The following is an 18,835-nucleotide window of genomic DNA, read 5'->3' on the forward strand; positions in this document are numbered from 1 at the left end:
ATAGCATACACTGTGAAGAGAGTTATATTCTCTATCCAATTAACATTATAGAAAGTCTGGTATAGTTCTCAGCTCATTGCTCCCTATCATGAGGGTCATGAAAAGGTTTAACTGTATTACACAAAGGAGAGCATTGTGCCTTGTTTTAGAGAGACATGGAAAGTAAAAAAAACAAACAAAAAAAACAACTCTATCACTATTTTTCATTTAATCCTGAATATCAAGTTACAGAGGTGGCACAGTGGATGGGAAATTAGTATTGCTGCCTCACAACTCTTGGGTCCTGCTTTGCATTCCACACTTTCTGCATGAAATTGGTACTGTATGTTCCTCTTGCAGTTCATCTGGTTCTCCATCACTTATATCTTAGTTAGCAGACCTCTCTTATTGTGTGACTGTTAAGTGTGACACAGGCATCCCATCTGTATCCTGCCTGTTGAAAACTGTCTGCTGGATTAGGTTCCAGCTCACCACAAACCTGTACAGAACTAAGTGTTTAACTAAAATGGATGGATGTTATATGTTTGATTAAAATTTCAAATCTGTTTAATATTAAAATAAATACTTTGCTACATCATCGGGTGGATCTGTAGGCGTGTGACCTAGAAAATATATTTTTCCTCAATAAAGGCATAAAAAAGAAATAATTTTAAGAACACAGATTTCATAGGTAACATTTCCAAAAAATGTATTAGGGCATAATCTAACTCATTGTGAAAAAACAATATGCCTTATTTGACTCTTCAAGTAGATGTTTCTGAACGTACATTAAAATAGGAAGTAACAGAGACGTCACCATTAATCTGGTCAATTAGTAAAATTACCATACCATCTGTATTTATGCTTAAATGATTTCCCAATCAGATGAAGCCATAATAAGAGTATATTTAACTTCTCTAGATATCAACACTTATTTTATAAATTATAGGGACATCTGGAAATCAACACTACAGCTGTTCCAATGCTCAAACCAGTAAAAGGACAGTTTCTTTTGGAATGGACAATAAACATTTGAAAATTGTTTACATATGTCCTTGCTTTCTGAATATTTTTTAAATATTATTTACAATTTACCCTGTAATAATCTAGTAATATAATTTATTGTTGATGGTCAGCAGAAGGAAAATAAAATCCACTGATACTTTGTACTCATTTTTTCCTGCTATTGCTTTCTTTTAGCACAAGCTTCTATTATTGTAGTTAAAAATCTTGTTAGTCCCACAAATTTAAATGAAAAAGAGAATAACATTTTAACCATGATAGTGTACAATACACTTAATAAAATCATTGATGGCCTTTACCCATGCCTGGTCTTTCACAAATGCCCAAGTCTGACACCAGGCTGGTAATTTTATCCACAATTTTATTGTTTATGACTCATCTAGATGGTACAAGCAGTCATTTTTAATACACTGTAGATGCAGTTCAATATTCAACACTTCCTTTTTCATGTGTATGAAAACACATTGCGGCTCTTTGACACACATGAGATGGTAGCTTTCATGCATTAAATGTCTGTCTTACTTCATAACACCTTTATTCAAAGCTGCTGTTCATGCTTGATCTGAGGCACAAATTCATATTTCCTATTTATAATTCAATAAAAAATGGAAAAGAAATTAGAAAAAAATGAAAGAAACAGCAAATCACTTTCTCACAGTAACAGGTTTTAAACAGTTAATATTAACTGACGACTATGATGAATACTGCTTTATTAAAAGCTTTGAGACCTTTTTATGAAAATTAAGAAATTCCATTTTATACTAAAGTAATCAGTAACCACCTCAGCAGATTAATTTAGCTCTCATAGGGAGGCTAAGTGTGGCAAAGCTTTATACACATATGGAAAGGTTATTCACTAGATTTGGTCCTAGATATATTTGTTTCTAAGTCAGCTGTCAGAAGATTTTACTGGCATTGTTCACTGTGTTTCTTAAAGTAATTTTCACCTTCACAGAAATAAGAAAATAATCCTTTTAAATACTTACCTATGCAAACAGGAGGACTGGGCTGCCAGTAGTATCTATTTTCCACCTGAATGCAGGTAATTTTCATTTCACCCTGAAGCTCATAGCCAGGGTCACACTGGAATGTGACAGTATCACCGGGCTCTCTCCCATCCCCATTGCGGCTGCCATTCATAGGGATGCCAGGGTCACGACAGGCTGTGGCAACAGAGCCTATTGCAAGAGAAGAGCATAAATAATGCATGTTTCCTTTGCTGAGCAACATTTACTTCTTGAAAAGTCACAAGATCAATGAGACTTTGGGTGCATCACAGGAAAGAGATGACAGGATACCTAAAAATGCTATATATTAGCACACCCATGCAGTATTCGGCTACCTGTTTTTCTAAAGGTATTTTTGCTTGTAAAGATATTTCATCTTTCATATGATATAACAGTTTACAATTTTTAACAAAGATATTTTTAAATCTCAGACACATATGTTGAGTATGATACTTGAACAATACATAACCTGCAGTGCTGCAGTGTTAAATAGTACGCATGCTATAATCTGTGTACTAGGTTTTTGTATTTCATATAAACCCCACTTAGTGTCTATTTTGTTTAATTTTCTAATGACTTACTTGAGAACTCAATAGCAAAACCAGATTTGCTGATGTAGAAGTCTGTTTCAAACTGGATTGTCACAACATTCAGAGTGCTGTGAATGCCCTCAGGGAGCAAGGAGCCACTGACTTCCTTCAGAGACATTTCATTCTCAGGAGGACCATCCCAGACTTTCAAGATGTCATGCGATGCCTCAGTATCAAAAGCAAGAAACTGCAAACTGTAGGGAATTAACTCAGTTAAAAACAACCTTTCACGAATATTGGAGCATCATTCTTATCAAGTAAAGTCTTTGTCCTAATTGCACATTAGGGGCAGTTTTCTTCCAAAAAAAAACTATTAATAACATAAACATAATGCTCAGATTTGTCATGTTTCATCAAAATGGATTTGTTCCATTATATTATATGCTAATGAACTCCCGAACATTTTACTTTCCTTCATTTTCAGGAAGTAGTTTTAAAACTTTTTTTCACACACTGTACACATCTACAGAAAATAAACACATCATTTTCAAAACTTCTTCTATGTTTTTTTTTCTTGTTGTTATTATCGGTATGAATAGCAGAAAACAACATTTGTAGTGGACATAGCAGTGACATTATTATTGCCATTAATTAAATAAAACCTAAAGGTAAAATCAGAAGTGCACATTGTTAATTTACTATAATACTAGGGAGAAAAACCCATGTGACTAATAACAATAAAAGGAAGAACTATATTTTGAATTAACTATCGACAACCGTACATAATATTAATTTTATTGACCGCATCTGTTGATGCTATAAACCATGAGAGAGGAAAACTCAAGTGGCTTATTTATGTCATAGGAGTTTAGGGAAACAAATTATACAGTAGCTTTATTGTAAACAGGTGTTCATATGCTTTAATCACCAATACATGTTAAATTTCATTTTAAAACTGATTTCATTCGAACAAAGCTCTAAGTCACTGGAGTGAATATATTCACTGTACATTGAAGAGTTATAAAACTTTTAAAACATATGAAGAGTTTCTCACTGTCAAAAGTACAGCACGCATCAGTACATACATTGTTGTACAGTGGAAAACAAGAGCACATTTTGGGTAGCCTACTATCACTAGGTAAATAATAGTTTTATTAAAAAAAACATTAAAAGTACAAAATACATACTCCTCATAAGCTATTATAAATTAACTTTTAGATAACTTTTAAGCATTACAAAATTTCAAATAAATTAAAATACATATACACATGCACATGTCTGTCAATAAGAACCCTTTTAATCTGCTTCAAGAGATTCTGTGGTATTAATGTTATATTAACATTAAATAGAGCTAAGAATTAGTCTACTCAGAATAGAAATTAATATGTAGTAATGGAGTTTCTGTGTCACCAGAATGGCCACACCTGCACCATTTTTGCTCAAGGCTCAAACTCCCTCAATTCAGAAATGATTTAGGTATTTACAGTAACTGCACATTTTCTTGCAAGATCTATGGCACACACCGGTTCAGACATAAATTGTGCAAAAGCTACGTGTCCCTTCTTGACATAGTGACAACATCAAAGCTGATCAAATATTTATGCAAATTGCAAACTTCTACTTCTCAAAAACTATTAGGTCAATTAATTTCAAACTTTATCTTGGAGGCAGTGTGATTAAAATACAGTGATGTTCCCTTTCAAACCATTATGGCTTTTGGTTGATTCCAGCACCGTATCCTGAATTTCCAAATTGCTTGTGGATTAATACCGTATAACTCATCAACTACAGTGAAATAATTTCTTATAGGCGTAACTGCACATTGATTCTTATTCTTTTTTAATAATGCTGATATAAGTGTACATACATAGTTAAAGTAGGTAGCTGCGTCAGCATGTGTAGGCTCCAAGGGAACAAGTAAAGGTTTATTCCATGCTGAAAAGAGAAGAAAGGAAACACAACATTTTGGCTGTGGAGCCTTCTTCGGGTGTGAAGAAGCCATTTTCGGTGTCTCACCCGAAAAAGACTCCACAGCCAAAATGTTGTGTTTCCTTTCTTCTCTTTTCAGCATGGAATAAACCTTTAACCTTTAAGTGTAGATAAGACGGTACTACCACAGCTATAAACCGTAAACTGCATGTGGAAGTTTATTTTTGTAAGTGGTCCATTGGTATCCATGGATTTAAAGGGATGCATGGTTCTCACTAAACAACTTCAAAGTATTTAAAATCTGAGACAGATTACAAATAGATTAGGAAAACAAATGAATCAGATTATGTTTTAAGAGTCAATTCTTATACATTGTCCTTCTCAGTAAACAACCATTATAAAAAACACTTTCTATTTCATTAAAGGATTGATATCATGTTGACATGGATGTTTGATCAGCTTTCATGGTTTTTATTTTAATATCGATGAGCACTCTAATAAATCTTAAACATTTTTTCAATCCATAACAACCTATATTCCTTACCATGGTATTTTATGATGATCAAACTTGTTTGGAAGCTTTCAAAACTGCTTATAGCTCTAGATTGCTTTTATGATTTGTATCTGCATTTTTAAGGAGGAAGGAATACAACATACCTCACAGTATTCCTTTAAGGAATAAAACATACCTCACAATACCTTTGTAAGGAATAAAACATACCTCACAATATTGCCTGGGTCTACCTCAATGATCCAAGTGCATCTCAAGTTGTTGTCATAGGGAAATGGGTAGCCTGGAGACAAGATTCTTCCAGAAGATTCCCCTTTGAATCTGCCACCACATTCAGCTAAACACAAAAATGCAATATAACCTGTTATACTACTATAAGGATATGCATAGGCTAAAGTCATAGAATATGCAAATGCCACTGAAATAATTTAAAATATAATAACATAATATTGCAAAGTCATATTTTAAAGAGTGCTATATTTAGCATAGTGCAGAACTAAATCTATACATCCGTGACCCAATCTGTACAAAATCTGTACAAACTGTAGTGAATTCACAAACCTGATATTTATGGTAGGTCTGCCATTTTGAAACAGCCTGAAACCAGACCAATGCACATCAAAGCATAAACTTCTGAGCAGTGGAAGAAGTAATGTAATGTGGTCTGATGAGCCGTCTTTTACTCTTTTTCCTAAATTTGGATGGGATTATATTTTAAGAATGCTAAAGGAAGCCTTCAATCCACACTGCCTATTCCAAACTGTTAAACATGTTACTGTATGTCATGGGCAGCCATCTCATGGAAGTCATTGGGAATCATGGCCAAGTATTTTGATTCAAGAGAGGTTTCATGAACATTAGGGATAAAGTCAAACACCTAACATAGCCTATCTAATCTATCTAATCATCTAGCCATTAAAGGAAGTTCTGGAATGTAGAGTGCAGTGTAGATTTCAACCTACTTTATCTCTCAAAGAACTGGAAGTTTTCCTTCTTGAAGAGTGTTCTAATATCACACTAGAAACAGGTCAAAACTCATAACAGCAGTATAACAGCACTCTAAGATGGATTCTGCAGGCAAAGAGCGACCCAGCTCCTTTTCAGTTATTATACAGTATATTTAATTATTCTTATATTGCTTGGTGTTTCTATTATTTTGTCCATCCCTTGTAAATGTTATCAAGATAAGCCAGTATCAAATACTGTCAGGGATGACATTTTAGCATATACTTCATACGTATATTTATATGTAATACACGTGTAAAGAACTGCGCTACCTAGCAATACAGCCAAATTTGTAAATGACTTATGACATAGATCAAGTGCTGAATGAGCTGGGCAGCAGGTTATAACAGCTCAGGACTGCAATAAACCCATTCAACCTTAAAACTGCTGTTCATTATTACTCTGCTTCCTAATCATTTTCATTAAATAACTTTAAATGGCCTTCTACAAAATATATGGTTTGGACTTCAGCCAGGAGGTTGCAGCATTTATTAATAATTCTTATACTCAACATCCACATTAATTTTGTTAATTTGCATGAACTATCTAAATGACAAACAATACACAGTTCAATGAAGCTTGAATAACAAAGTTCAGATCTCATTTGATTAATACGAACATTATGATTTGTTCATATGCACAAGAAACTAGCACCCCCTCCCATTCTCCCACATCCTCTCTGCTTGTCCCTCCTAATTTAGGAGAAAAATACTTAATATTTTACATTACTGAATGCTGAAAAAAGCAAATCTAAATGATAGAAGAGGATAATTCTATTTTTAATCCAATAATGCAGTAAATCTCAAGTGAAACAAATAATTTTGGAAGTACAATAAGACACAGCATGAATGGTACATTTTCTTCTTCTGTGCACCCCATACCTGTATACATATTGACTCAGAATGCATATTTCAAGTCTCATCCTCTATGTGATTAATAGGAATAAATTTTGGATAAAAATAGAAAAGAGAAAAATGCTGATTTTGCATGACCTTTGAGCAATCTTATGATATGATACCGTTCTTTAGGAGGTAATATTTTATGCCCTTGGAACTAAGCACAGGATATATACTATACACTTATACCTGCAGAATCAAATAAATCATGGTTAAATAATTTATCTGTAATAAAAAAGCAGAAGTTTACGGCTTCAAGAAAAATCAGTCAGGAAACTATTTCAGAAAGTTAATATCTGAAGACCTGCAACTCCATCTTAGTCCAGACTATGAAGTATTAATTATTAATACTGCGAATATGGTATCAAAACATTTTATTAAAATGACTTTACCTGTGAGATAATTTTTTTAAATGCAAGAATTCCAGAAATACCTTATTTAAACAAATCTTGAATTTAAGCACATTTTGTCTGATATACTGTATAGGTAAGGTTTGATTTTCATCTTAAGAAGAACAAATGTAAGATGTCAATATAAATCTAAAGCAGCAGTAGCAATTTAAGGTTCAGAGAAACACAATAAAACTGACCTGAGGTAGAACAAACAAAAAAGAAAATGAATGCAGTGCATATTCATTTTGTAGAAAAATACTCATCATTTTTTTCATAATTTGAAGTTTAATTCATTAAATGCACTATATCTGATACCTATGAAATATTCAAATCTGATAAATCTGATAAATGTTCAATATCTGATATCTGTACCCCACACACAAACATGATTCGATTTGTTGAAAATCCCTTAGAATTACGCAGCTGCTCTTCACAGCAGGAAATGATGTTATAGAAGTTACTCAATTGTCAAAATAGGAGAAGTACGACTGGCCTAAATAAACAATAATGCTAATGTGGAAACTGCCATTTGTTCCTCAAATTGCAGCTGAATGAACCTGTTATTTGTCAAAATATCCAATTGAAATGGAAATTGCATTGTCTAGTGCTTTCAATTAGGAAAACCAGAAACCATAAAAAAGCTTCAGAACTAACATGCGGGAAGGAAGGTCACCATTATAATAGGGGGCCAATAAAATAACACTTGGCAGAACTTTAACATAAATTACATTTTTAATTAGCTTTTTATTTATGTAGCATTATAAAATTGCATCTGTGCCACCATTTTACGGCTGTTCCATGACAAAGAGAACTGGGTGATTTGTATAAATCACACCTTGCACAGTAAAAAAAAAGATAAAGACAGAGAGAAGTAGGAAATACAAACACACTTTGAAGGAAAAAAAATGCAAAGTCAAAAAGAAAGGAAATAAAATGACAGATACAGTACTTCTTGATGTTATTAACATTGCACTGAAAATTTACCAAAGCAGAAATGCAACAGAGCTTAATTAAATACTACAGAAATATGCTCAAAATACACTTTTTAAAACTGTATTTTTACATATTTACACAACAAATGAAGAGTTATTAGTTTTAAACACTTCCACACTAATTCTTGCATCCCTACCAAAACTATAGCATAGCTTTGTAAGAAATCTACTATTTTAAGTGAAAGCTTACTATTGCATTGATTAGTAATGCATACCTATATAATGGCAATTAATCTTGACATGCATTAAATGCGTATCTGTCTTGCCCACCTGTCTTAGTGTTAATCATTATGTTAAAACACTGCTTTAATGTCAGCAGAACTGCTAAAAATGACTAAGAACTCATCTTGTTTGAAAAGCTTTCATGCAATGAAAAAATATACAACATTCACATATTTTGCATTCATTACAAAAAAAGCATAAGATAGAATGTTTGACATATAGAGTCTGTAATATTTTAGTATTTAATTCACCAAACCTATTAAAAAATCTTTAACTGTTTTATTCAATACAGGGTTATGGGGGAACAAGAGGTACAAGGCAGAGTACACCCTGGATGGGATACCAGTCAGTCCTAGGGGACACACAAACACATTCACACCAGGGACAAATTTCTCAGAAATTCAAGTAACCTACCAGCATGTTTTTGGGCTGTGAGAGGAAATCAGAGTGCAAAGAGGGAACCGACATAATCAAGGGGAGAACATACAAACTCAATGCAGAGAGCACCCCAGAAATTGAACCTAAGACTCCAGCACTGCATGGCAAGCTATCCTAAACACTGTACCACCGTGCCACTCATGTTGTATTGTAAGCTTTTTAATAATATATAAATAATGTGATATTGTGGCGGTCACTAACCTATACAAGAAGGAAGGGAATAATCCCATGCCCTTCTCTCTCCAGTCATGCATTTTAAGATGCTGCTTCCATGAAGTGTGTATCCTGGGTTGCACCTGTAAGTAATTGTGCTGCCAGCAAAGTGCCCCTGGTCACTGATCTTGTAACCAAACTGAGGCACTCCTGGGTCTTCACAATGTGAGAGCTCAAAACCTGTAAGATAAAGGCCAAGAATGATATCAAAATTCTGTATGCTTTTTTACAGTATGACCTGGAAGTGAAAAATCAGAACCTTACACACTGAGGACAGCACCTCTACTGATTGTTTTTTATAGAACTTATTTTATCTTTTTTTTTTTACCCGCTGCACATAGCACATTTAGATTATTAATTTTGTTTATTGTATATTTTCAAGGGAGAATCACACCCAGTACACATTGCAAAATAAGGTAGTGCTACTACCTTAGCAAGCCTGGAATTTTCACATTCATGAAGTTGGAAAAGAGAAACTCAATATTGTGCCAAATGAAAGTATATTACTAAAGAAAAAGTATTACTGGTCACCATATGTGCAGCAACCATAACTGACAAATGTATACAGTACATTACTTTTCATTAAGGATTTAAATTTAAATTTAAATCCTAAGTAATGAGGAAATAATAGAGCAGAAAATGTGGATGCTAGACTCAAAGTTACAGTGAAATAAGGTACAAGGTCTAGCAAAAAACAATCCCTTAGTAATAAGGGGAAATATTAATTTATTCACTTGTAATTAACTTAAGCTCATGTTGTCTGATATTTCTTGGTTGTTATTGTATGTTGGTTTATCACATAATCAACTTGTAAGTCCCTTTACAAAAATGCATACTAGACAGAAGGTCTTCGAATTATGTTAACTTTTGTTTGTTATTTCATCTAAAAAGTTAACTGATATAAAAAAGGAAAATAAAGTGAAAAGATCTCAGTAATTTGTTTCTTTTCATGATCATCCAAAGCACTAATTTTATTTGTTATTACTGATTGTGCATCATTTTGCTTTGTTTCATGATTGCACTTAAATATCATGATCAAAATAAAGAAAGCTTCAGCTAAAGGGCTGGCTATAGTTACCATTAACATGTTGGCAACCATAAACAAAAATCAAATATAAACTACTTCCAAATGAATTTTGTATATTTTTTTTTATTTTACAGTGCAATATTTTCCATTCACAAGAAATTGAAAACCGTAACATCCATGCCCTAGGAGATCTAAGAGAATCTAAAAGCATGCCAATCAGATAGTTTGTTTTTATTTTTATCTTACACGTTAAAGATTGGTTCATTCTCTTTTTCTTGACTAGTCTTGACTTTGTTTTAAATTAACAGCTATTTTGTTGAATTGTAAAATAAAAGAATCATTTTGCCCATTGCGGAAACTAGTCACAATCCTTTTTTGAGTTTGAGCACCAGCCTACTCTTGTTTGGTAAGAGTTATCGCAGAAGAAATTACATTTGCGACACACTTTTTTTTAAAGGCAGTAAAATACTTCTCCTGGATGCCAGTGGCCATAATGAATCACACTTCACTGCTCTTTTTAAAAGATGTGTTCAGCTAGAACAGACAATTCAGAATGGTGTCCACAAGACGGGTTTGTTAGCACAGGAAAAATCAATTCAATTTAGAAAAATTAACATGCCAAGATCAGTATCACTTTAGACATTTTTAAATATGTTTTCCATCTTTCATACAAAGATTTTTAGCTTACTATTTTGAATTCTTATCAGTCATACTAAAAATTATCTTTAAGTCCTCTGCACCCTGCAGCCAAGGAATGTAACATAACATTAATCTGCAGAGAAAATAAGATCCCAAGTGTATTATTATTAGCTGGAACTTCTGCATACCAATAGCAAGTGTTTTTCTTTTGCCAAACAATAAACATAATTAAGGCAGAATACCAAGTAGGTGAAACTCTATTTTCATTTTGGGGGTCTGATTTTCATCTTGACTTGTTGCATATTTGATCTGCCCTTTCTTTCAGTGAATTGGAATAAGACATAGGTCAACATTACAAAAATAAGGCAAATCCTCTGCCGTTTAAAGATAAATTGCTTTGATTTTGTACCTAATTTATTTTTTTTCAAGAATAAGAAAATATTTTACCCTATCATCTAACTAAAAGTAAATATAAGGTTTATTATGCATATTTCAGTAAAATCCTAGTTGCTGAATACATATATAGGAGGTGTCATCTTTATTTATTTTCATATTCCTAGTTCTTCTAGGAGATAAATTGTACTGCCTCCCTCCAGTGACAGTCTCACCTTCTTCTGTCTACTTCTGACCCTTATTATGCATTAATATTGCTAATCCTCTTGGTAAAATGAGCAGTGAATTACTATATTTCAAATTAGATATTCCCTGATTGGCCTTAATGGTTTGACCCCTTGACTGCAGCCCCATCACATGTCCTTCAGTGGTGACTAAAGAAAAAAATACTTGTCAGTTTTTATGTATTTCCAATGCAGTTTTGTTAGGACTTGTCTTACACGAATAATTGTTGTTTCTGTAATTCATTTTGGTGATTGCCGAACAGTATTTTTTTTTACTTAATTGTGATCACATCGCAAAGATAATGGCACCATTAATTTTAAACCATGTTCTTTGGTAATTTCAGTATTAAATGTTGTTGTTATAATGCAGCCATTTATCAATGTTTTCTTTTTGAAAATGACTGAGAACTGATTAAATCTATTGAGTAGTTGTAGAATTAACATACTGTGTAACAATATAGCCAAAATGCCGAAGGCATGCATTAATGATACTTACTGGAATAGACCAGCTTAAAGCCTTCTCCTGTTGATTCAGAATCTGAGAAAAACTCCAACCACAGGTGATTGGATGTACTTATTAATGTTAGACCAAGCATGGCTGAACCAGTGAAGGCTCCTAACACATGCGCTGTATTATCTTTCCCATCATATATCTGCAAAAAAGAATAAATTTAAAGTTAAAACCTATTGCACTACGGAAAATGTATTGTTATTAGTCTGGTTTCTAATAAAACAATAACAAAATGGTTATAACAAAAATCATACTTAAAATGTATTATTTGACCTGAGTCGATTTGAATATACAGTACATGATTACAAACATATTATGTTCAATGTTAATATAAAGTACCTTTAAAGTATTTTTTTTAAATTACAGAAGACATAGTAAATATCATAGTAAAATGAAAAAAAAAAACTTTCATAAATTCCAACTGTAAACTGCCAGTTTTGAAAAATGCACTGGTAGCAGTACAAGTAGACTCCATATCAATTGTTTGTTTTTCCTGGGTTTGGCTATTCAATTTTCAAGGTGCTTACTTTTAGAATATCGCCTTGTGCCAAATGAAAGGTCCTTGCAGAGACGTTGATTCCTTTCCCTGCTTGCACTTGGATACTGTAGATGCATTCATGATTGTTTTCGTAGTTCAGAGGGTAGTTGGGTGACAGGAGAATGCCTTCGTTGTTGATTACTGATGACCCACATTCAGCTAGACATGGAAGAACATAGAGGGAGTTGGAACACAAATAAGGAAATAACAAAACAAATATGGTATATATAAAACGCCATAAAGTTTGCTCTAATATTGTCTTTTATGCAAAAATATTGATAGTATATGCTAAATTAATCAAATATTATGTTAGTGCTATGTTAGTATGGTTTTGTACAAACAGATAAACTTACACATTACTATCAGTGGATCAGCGACAATCAGATTTTAATAGAGAACAACAATTAAAGGTCAACCTTGGAATTATGTTAGAATGATTAATAGATCACGTTTTTTTTTAGTATGCTATTGCTATTTTATTTGCATTTGTTTCTACATACATTATTGAAGGATATTCTATCGCTATGGCACTTAATTCTGGAATGCCCAGCTTCATGTCCAGGAAAATTGCTCTCTAAGGGTACTAGAGGGTGTGTATACACAACAGCAATTTTCTATGAGCTTTAAGAGAAAATCAATTGAATAAAGTGTTAGCAATCTTCCACATTTTGTTACATGAAAAGTCTTTCTTAAAAGAAATAGTGATAAGTGCTTTAAAAAACAATCGGTGCAACTATACTATACTGTATGTAATGGTTGTATGGCACATATATAAAATTCCTGCTGTGCTCACAAGTGCATAAAAGATACACTAATGACACCACAGTAGATTTTGAGTGTTTAAAATGCAGTGTTAAGCAATAAAATGTTAATATAGTCTTATTTTACTGATGGTGATGATTGGATCATAAATGTGACTATATTTGAGTCTCCAGGGCTGCAGTTGCACAGAGTAATTTCAAACAATTTTATGATCTGGGTTGTTGTTGTAGCATTATATTGTGACACAAAACACAGACCCTTCCACCTATTTTGATAAAAGATTCTTAGTGCTGTTATGACAAGAAATAAAGAAAAGGATATGAATCAGTATCTCAACATAATGCATTTTCAAAGCCAAAGAAGGTATAACACTGTAAATATATTCTTCTTCTGCATTCTTCCTGGCAATAAACTGGAATTATCAGATTTTTTTTTGCAATATGCAGTCAGCAAGACAAATGCTATATTGAACTAGAAAACCCAGATTATGTGTTCTACTCTACAATTGCCAGTAATGAAAATGCAAGTGCCATACTGTTTCATGGAAGCAGATGAGAAGTATTATTACCAAGGTAATCCTGTATCATTTTTATTCAAATCCAAAGAAAAATAAAGTTTGCTTTCAAAAAGAGACCTGCTGTAAATCAATATTGTCCACCCTAAAGTAGGAATTTAATTGTTGCCAAAGCTCAATTCTTCTTCTCATTGAAGGATTTTATAACCTCTTTATATCTTTAAAAATCTCAAGTGGCATTAATTTGTACTATATTCCTGCCTATTTACTTTAAGCCACATTTCAGAGTCTGGTATGGAAATGACATTGAACAATAAAAATAAAAAGATAAAGTTAATGGACAGTAGACACTAGCTGGAGGTAATATTAGTAACATTTATGTTGTCTACTATAGAGCAGCAAACACATAAAGCCAGCAGCAATTGTGATTTATTTAAAGCTCTTCAATATATTACAGAACTAGATGTTATAACAATAATATGTCATATTTTAAATAAATCACAAAAGTTACTACTGTTATTTAGTAAATTACCTCTATGCCTCACTCCATGTCATGTCAAGCATGTCATCATGCTCCAAATTCATAGTGCATTCAAAGTGCATAGGCATTTTAATGCTAACCATTCTTATGGATATTTTCTCAATAGCAGGACATTTGTAATCTCAGAGTCCAGAATTATTTTTAATTCATCCAGCATGATCAGGGTAACATCAAATGGTCTCAAAAGAACCAATGGAGCATTGATTCAATAATTTATGTATTTTACAGTGACATTTCTTGTTGATGTTTTGTTTGACTTGTGCTCTGGGAATTTAGAACCCAATAATATTCAATCACCTGGGAAATGTTTAGATTGTTCAGAGCAGTCTTTCATTGCTACCCTTAGTGTATGCTTGTCTGAAGCAATTTGCTTCCACTTCAAAAAACTGAAGAAAGCTGGTCCCCAAACTGGCACATAAAAACTGATGCCACTAGATCTGAGATGAATGAGCTCTGCATCACCATTAAACTTTTCTGATATCATCCTTGTTGGTAAGAGACAAGTGAGAGTTAATTTGCATTGAAGCCTTTGTTATGAAAAGACCAGAAGGGACTAAAAATATCTTAAACTGTCCTCTGATTTTAACATTCAAACAAAAAGACAAGAAATCTGGATGGTCTTCAAAACAGAATTGTATCAAAGACCACGGAAACAAAAAGTAACATAATTCACGAGCATATGTCAAAAAAGCCAAACTCCCATTAAACCAAAAATGTTTGCCAGAGTCTTTTTGGACAATCTTGGAAGAAAATCTAAAAGTCTCTTTTATCATTTGTCACACTGTCAATTCAGATGCAATTTATACTTGAACATCTGTTGTGGTGCTTTCGTCTGGGAATATTACATTGTATAACTTGGAACTTGAACATCCCTCTTAAATGTAAAACTCTTAAAATATTTCCACACAGGGTTTGAATCTAACACTTTTATAAGGTTGTGAATTGTACTACATTCTATGTCTGAGACAACATATCTGCTTATTCCTTATTGGCTTAATATTTCAATCAGCACTTTCCTTTATAACAGTAAATACAGTACAATTACAGCAGCTCATACTGTTGTTATTCAGAAAACACAATATTTGACAAGGAGTACTATAATACCTACTGTTACATTTTATTGTTGCTTCCCTATTTAAGCTTTGTTCAATTTATAATGTCTTAATTGGCTCTTGATTTAAACATTGTTTGCATCTTTGTTTACTGTTTGAACAAATGGAATTGTCATCTTGTGTGTTTTTCTGTTTTTCTCCAAAAACGAAAGAGAGCAAAGCGATGCTGTGAATATAAACAATGTTGACAAGTATTTTGTGCTTTTACAAAACAAAGTGAAACATTGTGATTAGGTTTTTTGTCTTGATTTTTGATTGAGAATGAGTTACTTAACCCACTAGACTTTGGAAGATAAAATGAGATGACCTTTTCTCCTAGGATTTCTCCCTTACATTGTCCATGTACATTTTCAATATACTAATTTCATATCACAAATATTTTTTTACCCCTGATTGCGACTATGTTAACATAAAGTTTGATGCCAGATGCTAATAATGGTCTGCTACCATTATTATGCAAATTGTCTTGACTGTTTCATAATATGGATTACTTCTACTGATTGTATTTTTGTTTTATTAAGTCTTGTCTTTGTTTTATTAAGTCTACTTAATTTCTTCACAATTAACTTGTTTTAAAATAAAATAACCTATTATTTTACAAATACTAATAAGTATGTCTAATAAATTATGTCATTGTCTGTAGTAACATAGGTGTGTTATACTAAGTGTGATATAATATATTGAATATCTTTAAAAAAACATGTATTGTGATTGCTTCTTTACAGATGATCTACAGTACAGTACATGCTGAGCACAAATTATACCTTATTGTATTCATGACGATTTGCATTTGGATTCAACTCGTTGTGGTCATTACAAAATTTAAAATTAATTAAGTTAGATATTTGAACAGGCAAATATAGTTTATAATATAGTTTCCCTCTAAAAAACTGAAGTGATGCTAGACCTGTTTGCAATCAACTATTATTTTCCTTTTATTAAGCACTTATTATACTGAGAAACAGCTCCTAGACTTTTATTAAATTACAACTACGTGCGACAAGAATTTTGTCTTTGGGAGAAAAGCTTGTTTCATTTTTAATGATTACAGTAATCAGAACTTTTTAGTAGGAAGCACATTTTAAATAACTCATTAAATACAGTGACATATATAAAAGGTAGGAATAATAAACAACAATTTCCTTTGAAATGATTCTCATGTTGAGTAGTTATTGTTTAAGTAATTATGTACTGATTGGGGAGCATCATTAGACACAAGTTAGCCTCTTAAACCATTTGATATCAAACTGATTGCCATTATGCACACTGCTAACCATTTCAAATCAGAATGTTTGCATTGCTTTGCACTCCTAACTGTAAACCATTTGTAGAGAGCAGAGATTAATTGCAAACCAACAGAGAGGCACAACTCAAGCTTTTTCATTTCTCCTGCAATGTTAGAATTACATCCAAATTTGGAATTTCTAAACACTGTTAAATGTTATTTGACACCAGTTTATGACACTCATCTGGGACAACAGCAGATGTATTTGGAGGCTTTCTATGATAGGTCTCCTCACATCTATCACACTATAGAGATACATTATAACTTTTGTAGACTGGAGTGAAAAATACTTCTTCCACAAAAATATGTAGTCTTATAGGCAGTGATAGAATCGAAACTGATGCAAAATAAAACACCAAAGAGTGATTCATTTAAGTCCTTTCAAACAGTTGCAGTCCCATCTGGAATATTCAGCATCATCTGCATGGAAAATACCCATCAAACTAATGTGACTCCCAATGGACAACAACAAACACTCTCAAGTACTGTACTTATTTACCTATTTCCCCAAGTTAGAATTACACAGAGAATCAATTCAGTGTTCATCATGACTATTTGTCTGAAAGCAATGAGGATAGTTGTCATTTTATACACTATGAATACTACAACACCCACAGCAGAGTCAGCATCAAATGGAGTTGTAATGTGACTCACACTAAGCTCATACTCGGAAGCTCACAGGAAGCTCCCAAGGGTTTTGGTTGAGTGAGAACTCAAGCATGCCGTCGCCAGCTCAGTCTCACTCAGCCATGACAGCACTTATCATTCAGGGACAAAGGTGGATAATGAACCTTTTTCAAGGAAATAGTAGTAATGTTCATATAGTCCATATGGTCAGGATCTGTATATGAATACTCATAAACAGGCATGCATCTAAACATGAAATATACTCAAATAAGAGATGTAAAATTCACTAATACAAGAGACTGGTTTTCTGGTATGTGGAATTTGATAAATTTGATAATTTGAGTAAATATAGAAAGATCGCCCCCTTCAAACTCTGCTGAAAAGTCAGTAATTCGTTACATTAATCTAGTTTATTAATGGAAGATCACTACTATAGTGTATTTCACCTATCAACCCAGACACATCTTGAAGTGACCAATCTGCATCTCTTAAACAAGCATCCAACTCACTACCTGATTTCCCCATTATAATATTATAATGTATAGCATTATGTACTGCTATTGTGGAGAAGGGTGAGAATGTCTGACAACTTTAATCAGGCATTTTTGCATATTTTGACTGTATTTTTTGGTCATTATATGAAAATATTAATCAGTTGATTAAACGTTTATAAAAACTGATAATAATGACATGATCAAAAACGTAAAAACCGTGAGTGTAATGTACACAAATGTGTGCAACCGAAATGAGAAAGTACATTAAAGAAATAATGACTTCTTAAATTGATATTTCAACACCTTATACTTATAACTAGTGACATGTACTTAACAGAGATCTATGTTAGAGATTGACAGGTTACTTTACCTTTATAAATACTAGTATACACAATGCACAATGTTAATGTGCAGAAATCCTTTTTATAAAGTTATTGTGTCTCGTGAGTTGCCATCCTATATAAAGAGGAAGTTTTTATTTTAACTTTCCTCCAGTGTCCAATAATTGATGCCCATATACTGTGTAGTACTGTTGTACATATTTCTGTAAAAAGCTCTGTAGTAATTGGTTGCAGAGGGTGCTACAATAAAGATTTATTGATGATTATGGGCAATAAGTATAAAAATGTTTCTGCTCTATATGCTAAAGACAAGAATACATATTGCAAATTACAGTACATATTATAAATATACAGAATAGCTGAAACGGAACAAAAAAACACAGGTTTCCAAACATTTTCTGCTAATGCTTATCTTCCTTTTCTTGAAGATGCTTAATTCCTCTTCTTGAAGCAAGACAATTCTTGTAATGTCTACTTCATCATCAGCTGTATTTTTTTCCCTTTGACCTTTTCTACTGTCAATAGTGTCAGTTTCACAAACCTCCCAACATACAGTAGTCTTATGTACAAAAGTAGTGGAGACATTAAGCTTTGCTGCCACTTTGATTTCTTAGATGTCTTTCCAATGAGCTACAGTGTTCACTGCAACTTTAAAACATTGCAATGGTCAGCAGCCTTGGTGATGAATCA

At 32.8% G+C, this 18,835-nt stretch overlaps 1 protein-coding gene across 11 annotated transcripts in view; it reads right to left on the bottom strand.

The window, feature by feature from the left end:
* Positions 1 to 18,835, bottom strand: part of csmd3b (CUB and Sushi multiple domains 3b) — a 553,423-nt gene that overhangs the window by 133,528 nt on the left and 401,060 nt on the right. For all 11 annotated transcript variants that reach the window (XM_015357110.2, XM_069195150.1, XM_015357108.2 and 8 more), the window contains 6 exons: positions 12,459 to 12,628; positions 11,917 to 12,073; positions 9,126 to 9,317; positions 5,190 to 5,316; positions 2,591 to 2,793; positions 1,989 to 2,180 (listed from right to left, as the gene is read on the bottom strand). In XM_015357110.2, the coding sequence (XP_015212596.2) occupies positions 1,989 to 2,180; positions 2,591 to 2,793; positions 5,190 to 5,316; positions 9,126 to 9,317; positions 11,917 to 12,073; positions 12,459 to 12,628 (1,041 nt within the window). The remainder of the gene's footprint in view (positions 1 to 1,988; positions 2,181 to 2,590; positions 2,794 to 5,189; positions 5,317 to 9,125; positions 9,318 to 11,916; positions 12,074 to 12,458; positions 12,629 to 18,835) is intronic.

Source organism: Lepisosteus oculatus, chromosome 10 (genome assembly GCF_040954835.1).
Source record: "Lepisosteus oculatus isolate fLepOcu1 chromosome 10, fLepOcu1.hap2, whole genome shotgun sequence".
Classification (NCBI taxonomy): domain Eukaryota; kingdom Metazoa; phylum Chordata; class Actinopteri; order Semionotiformes; family Lepisosteidae; genus Lepisosteus; species Lepisosteus oculatus.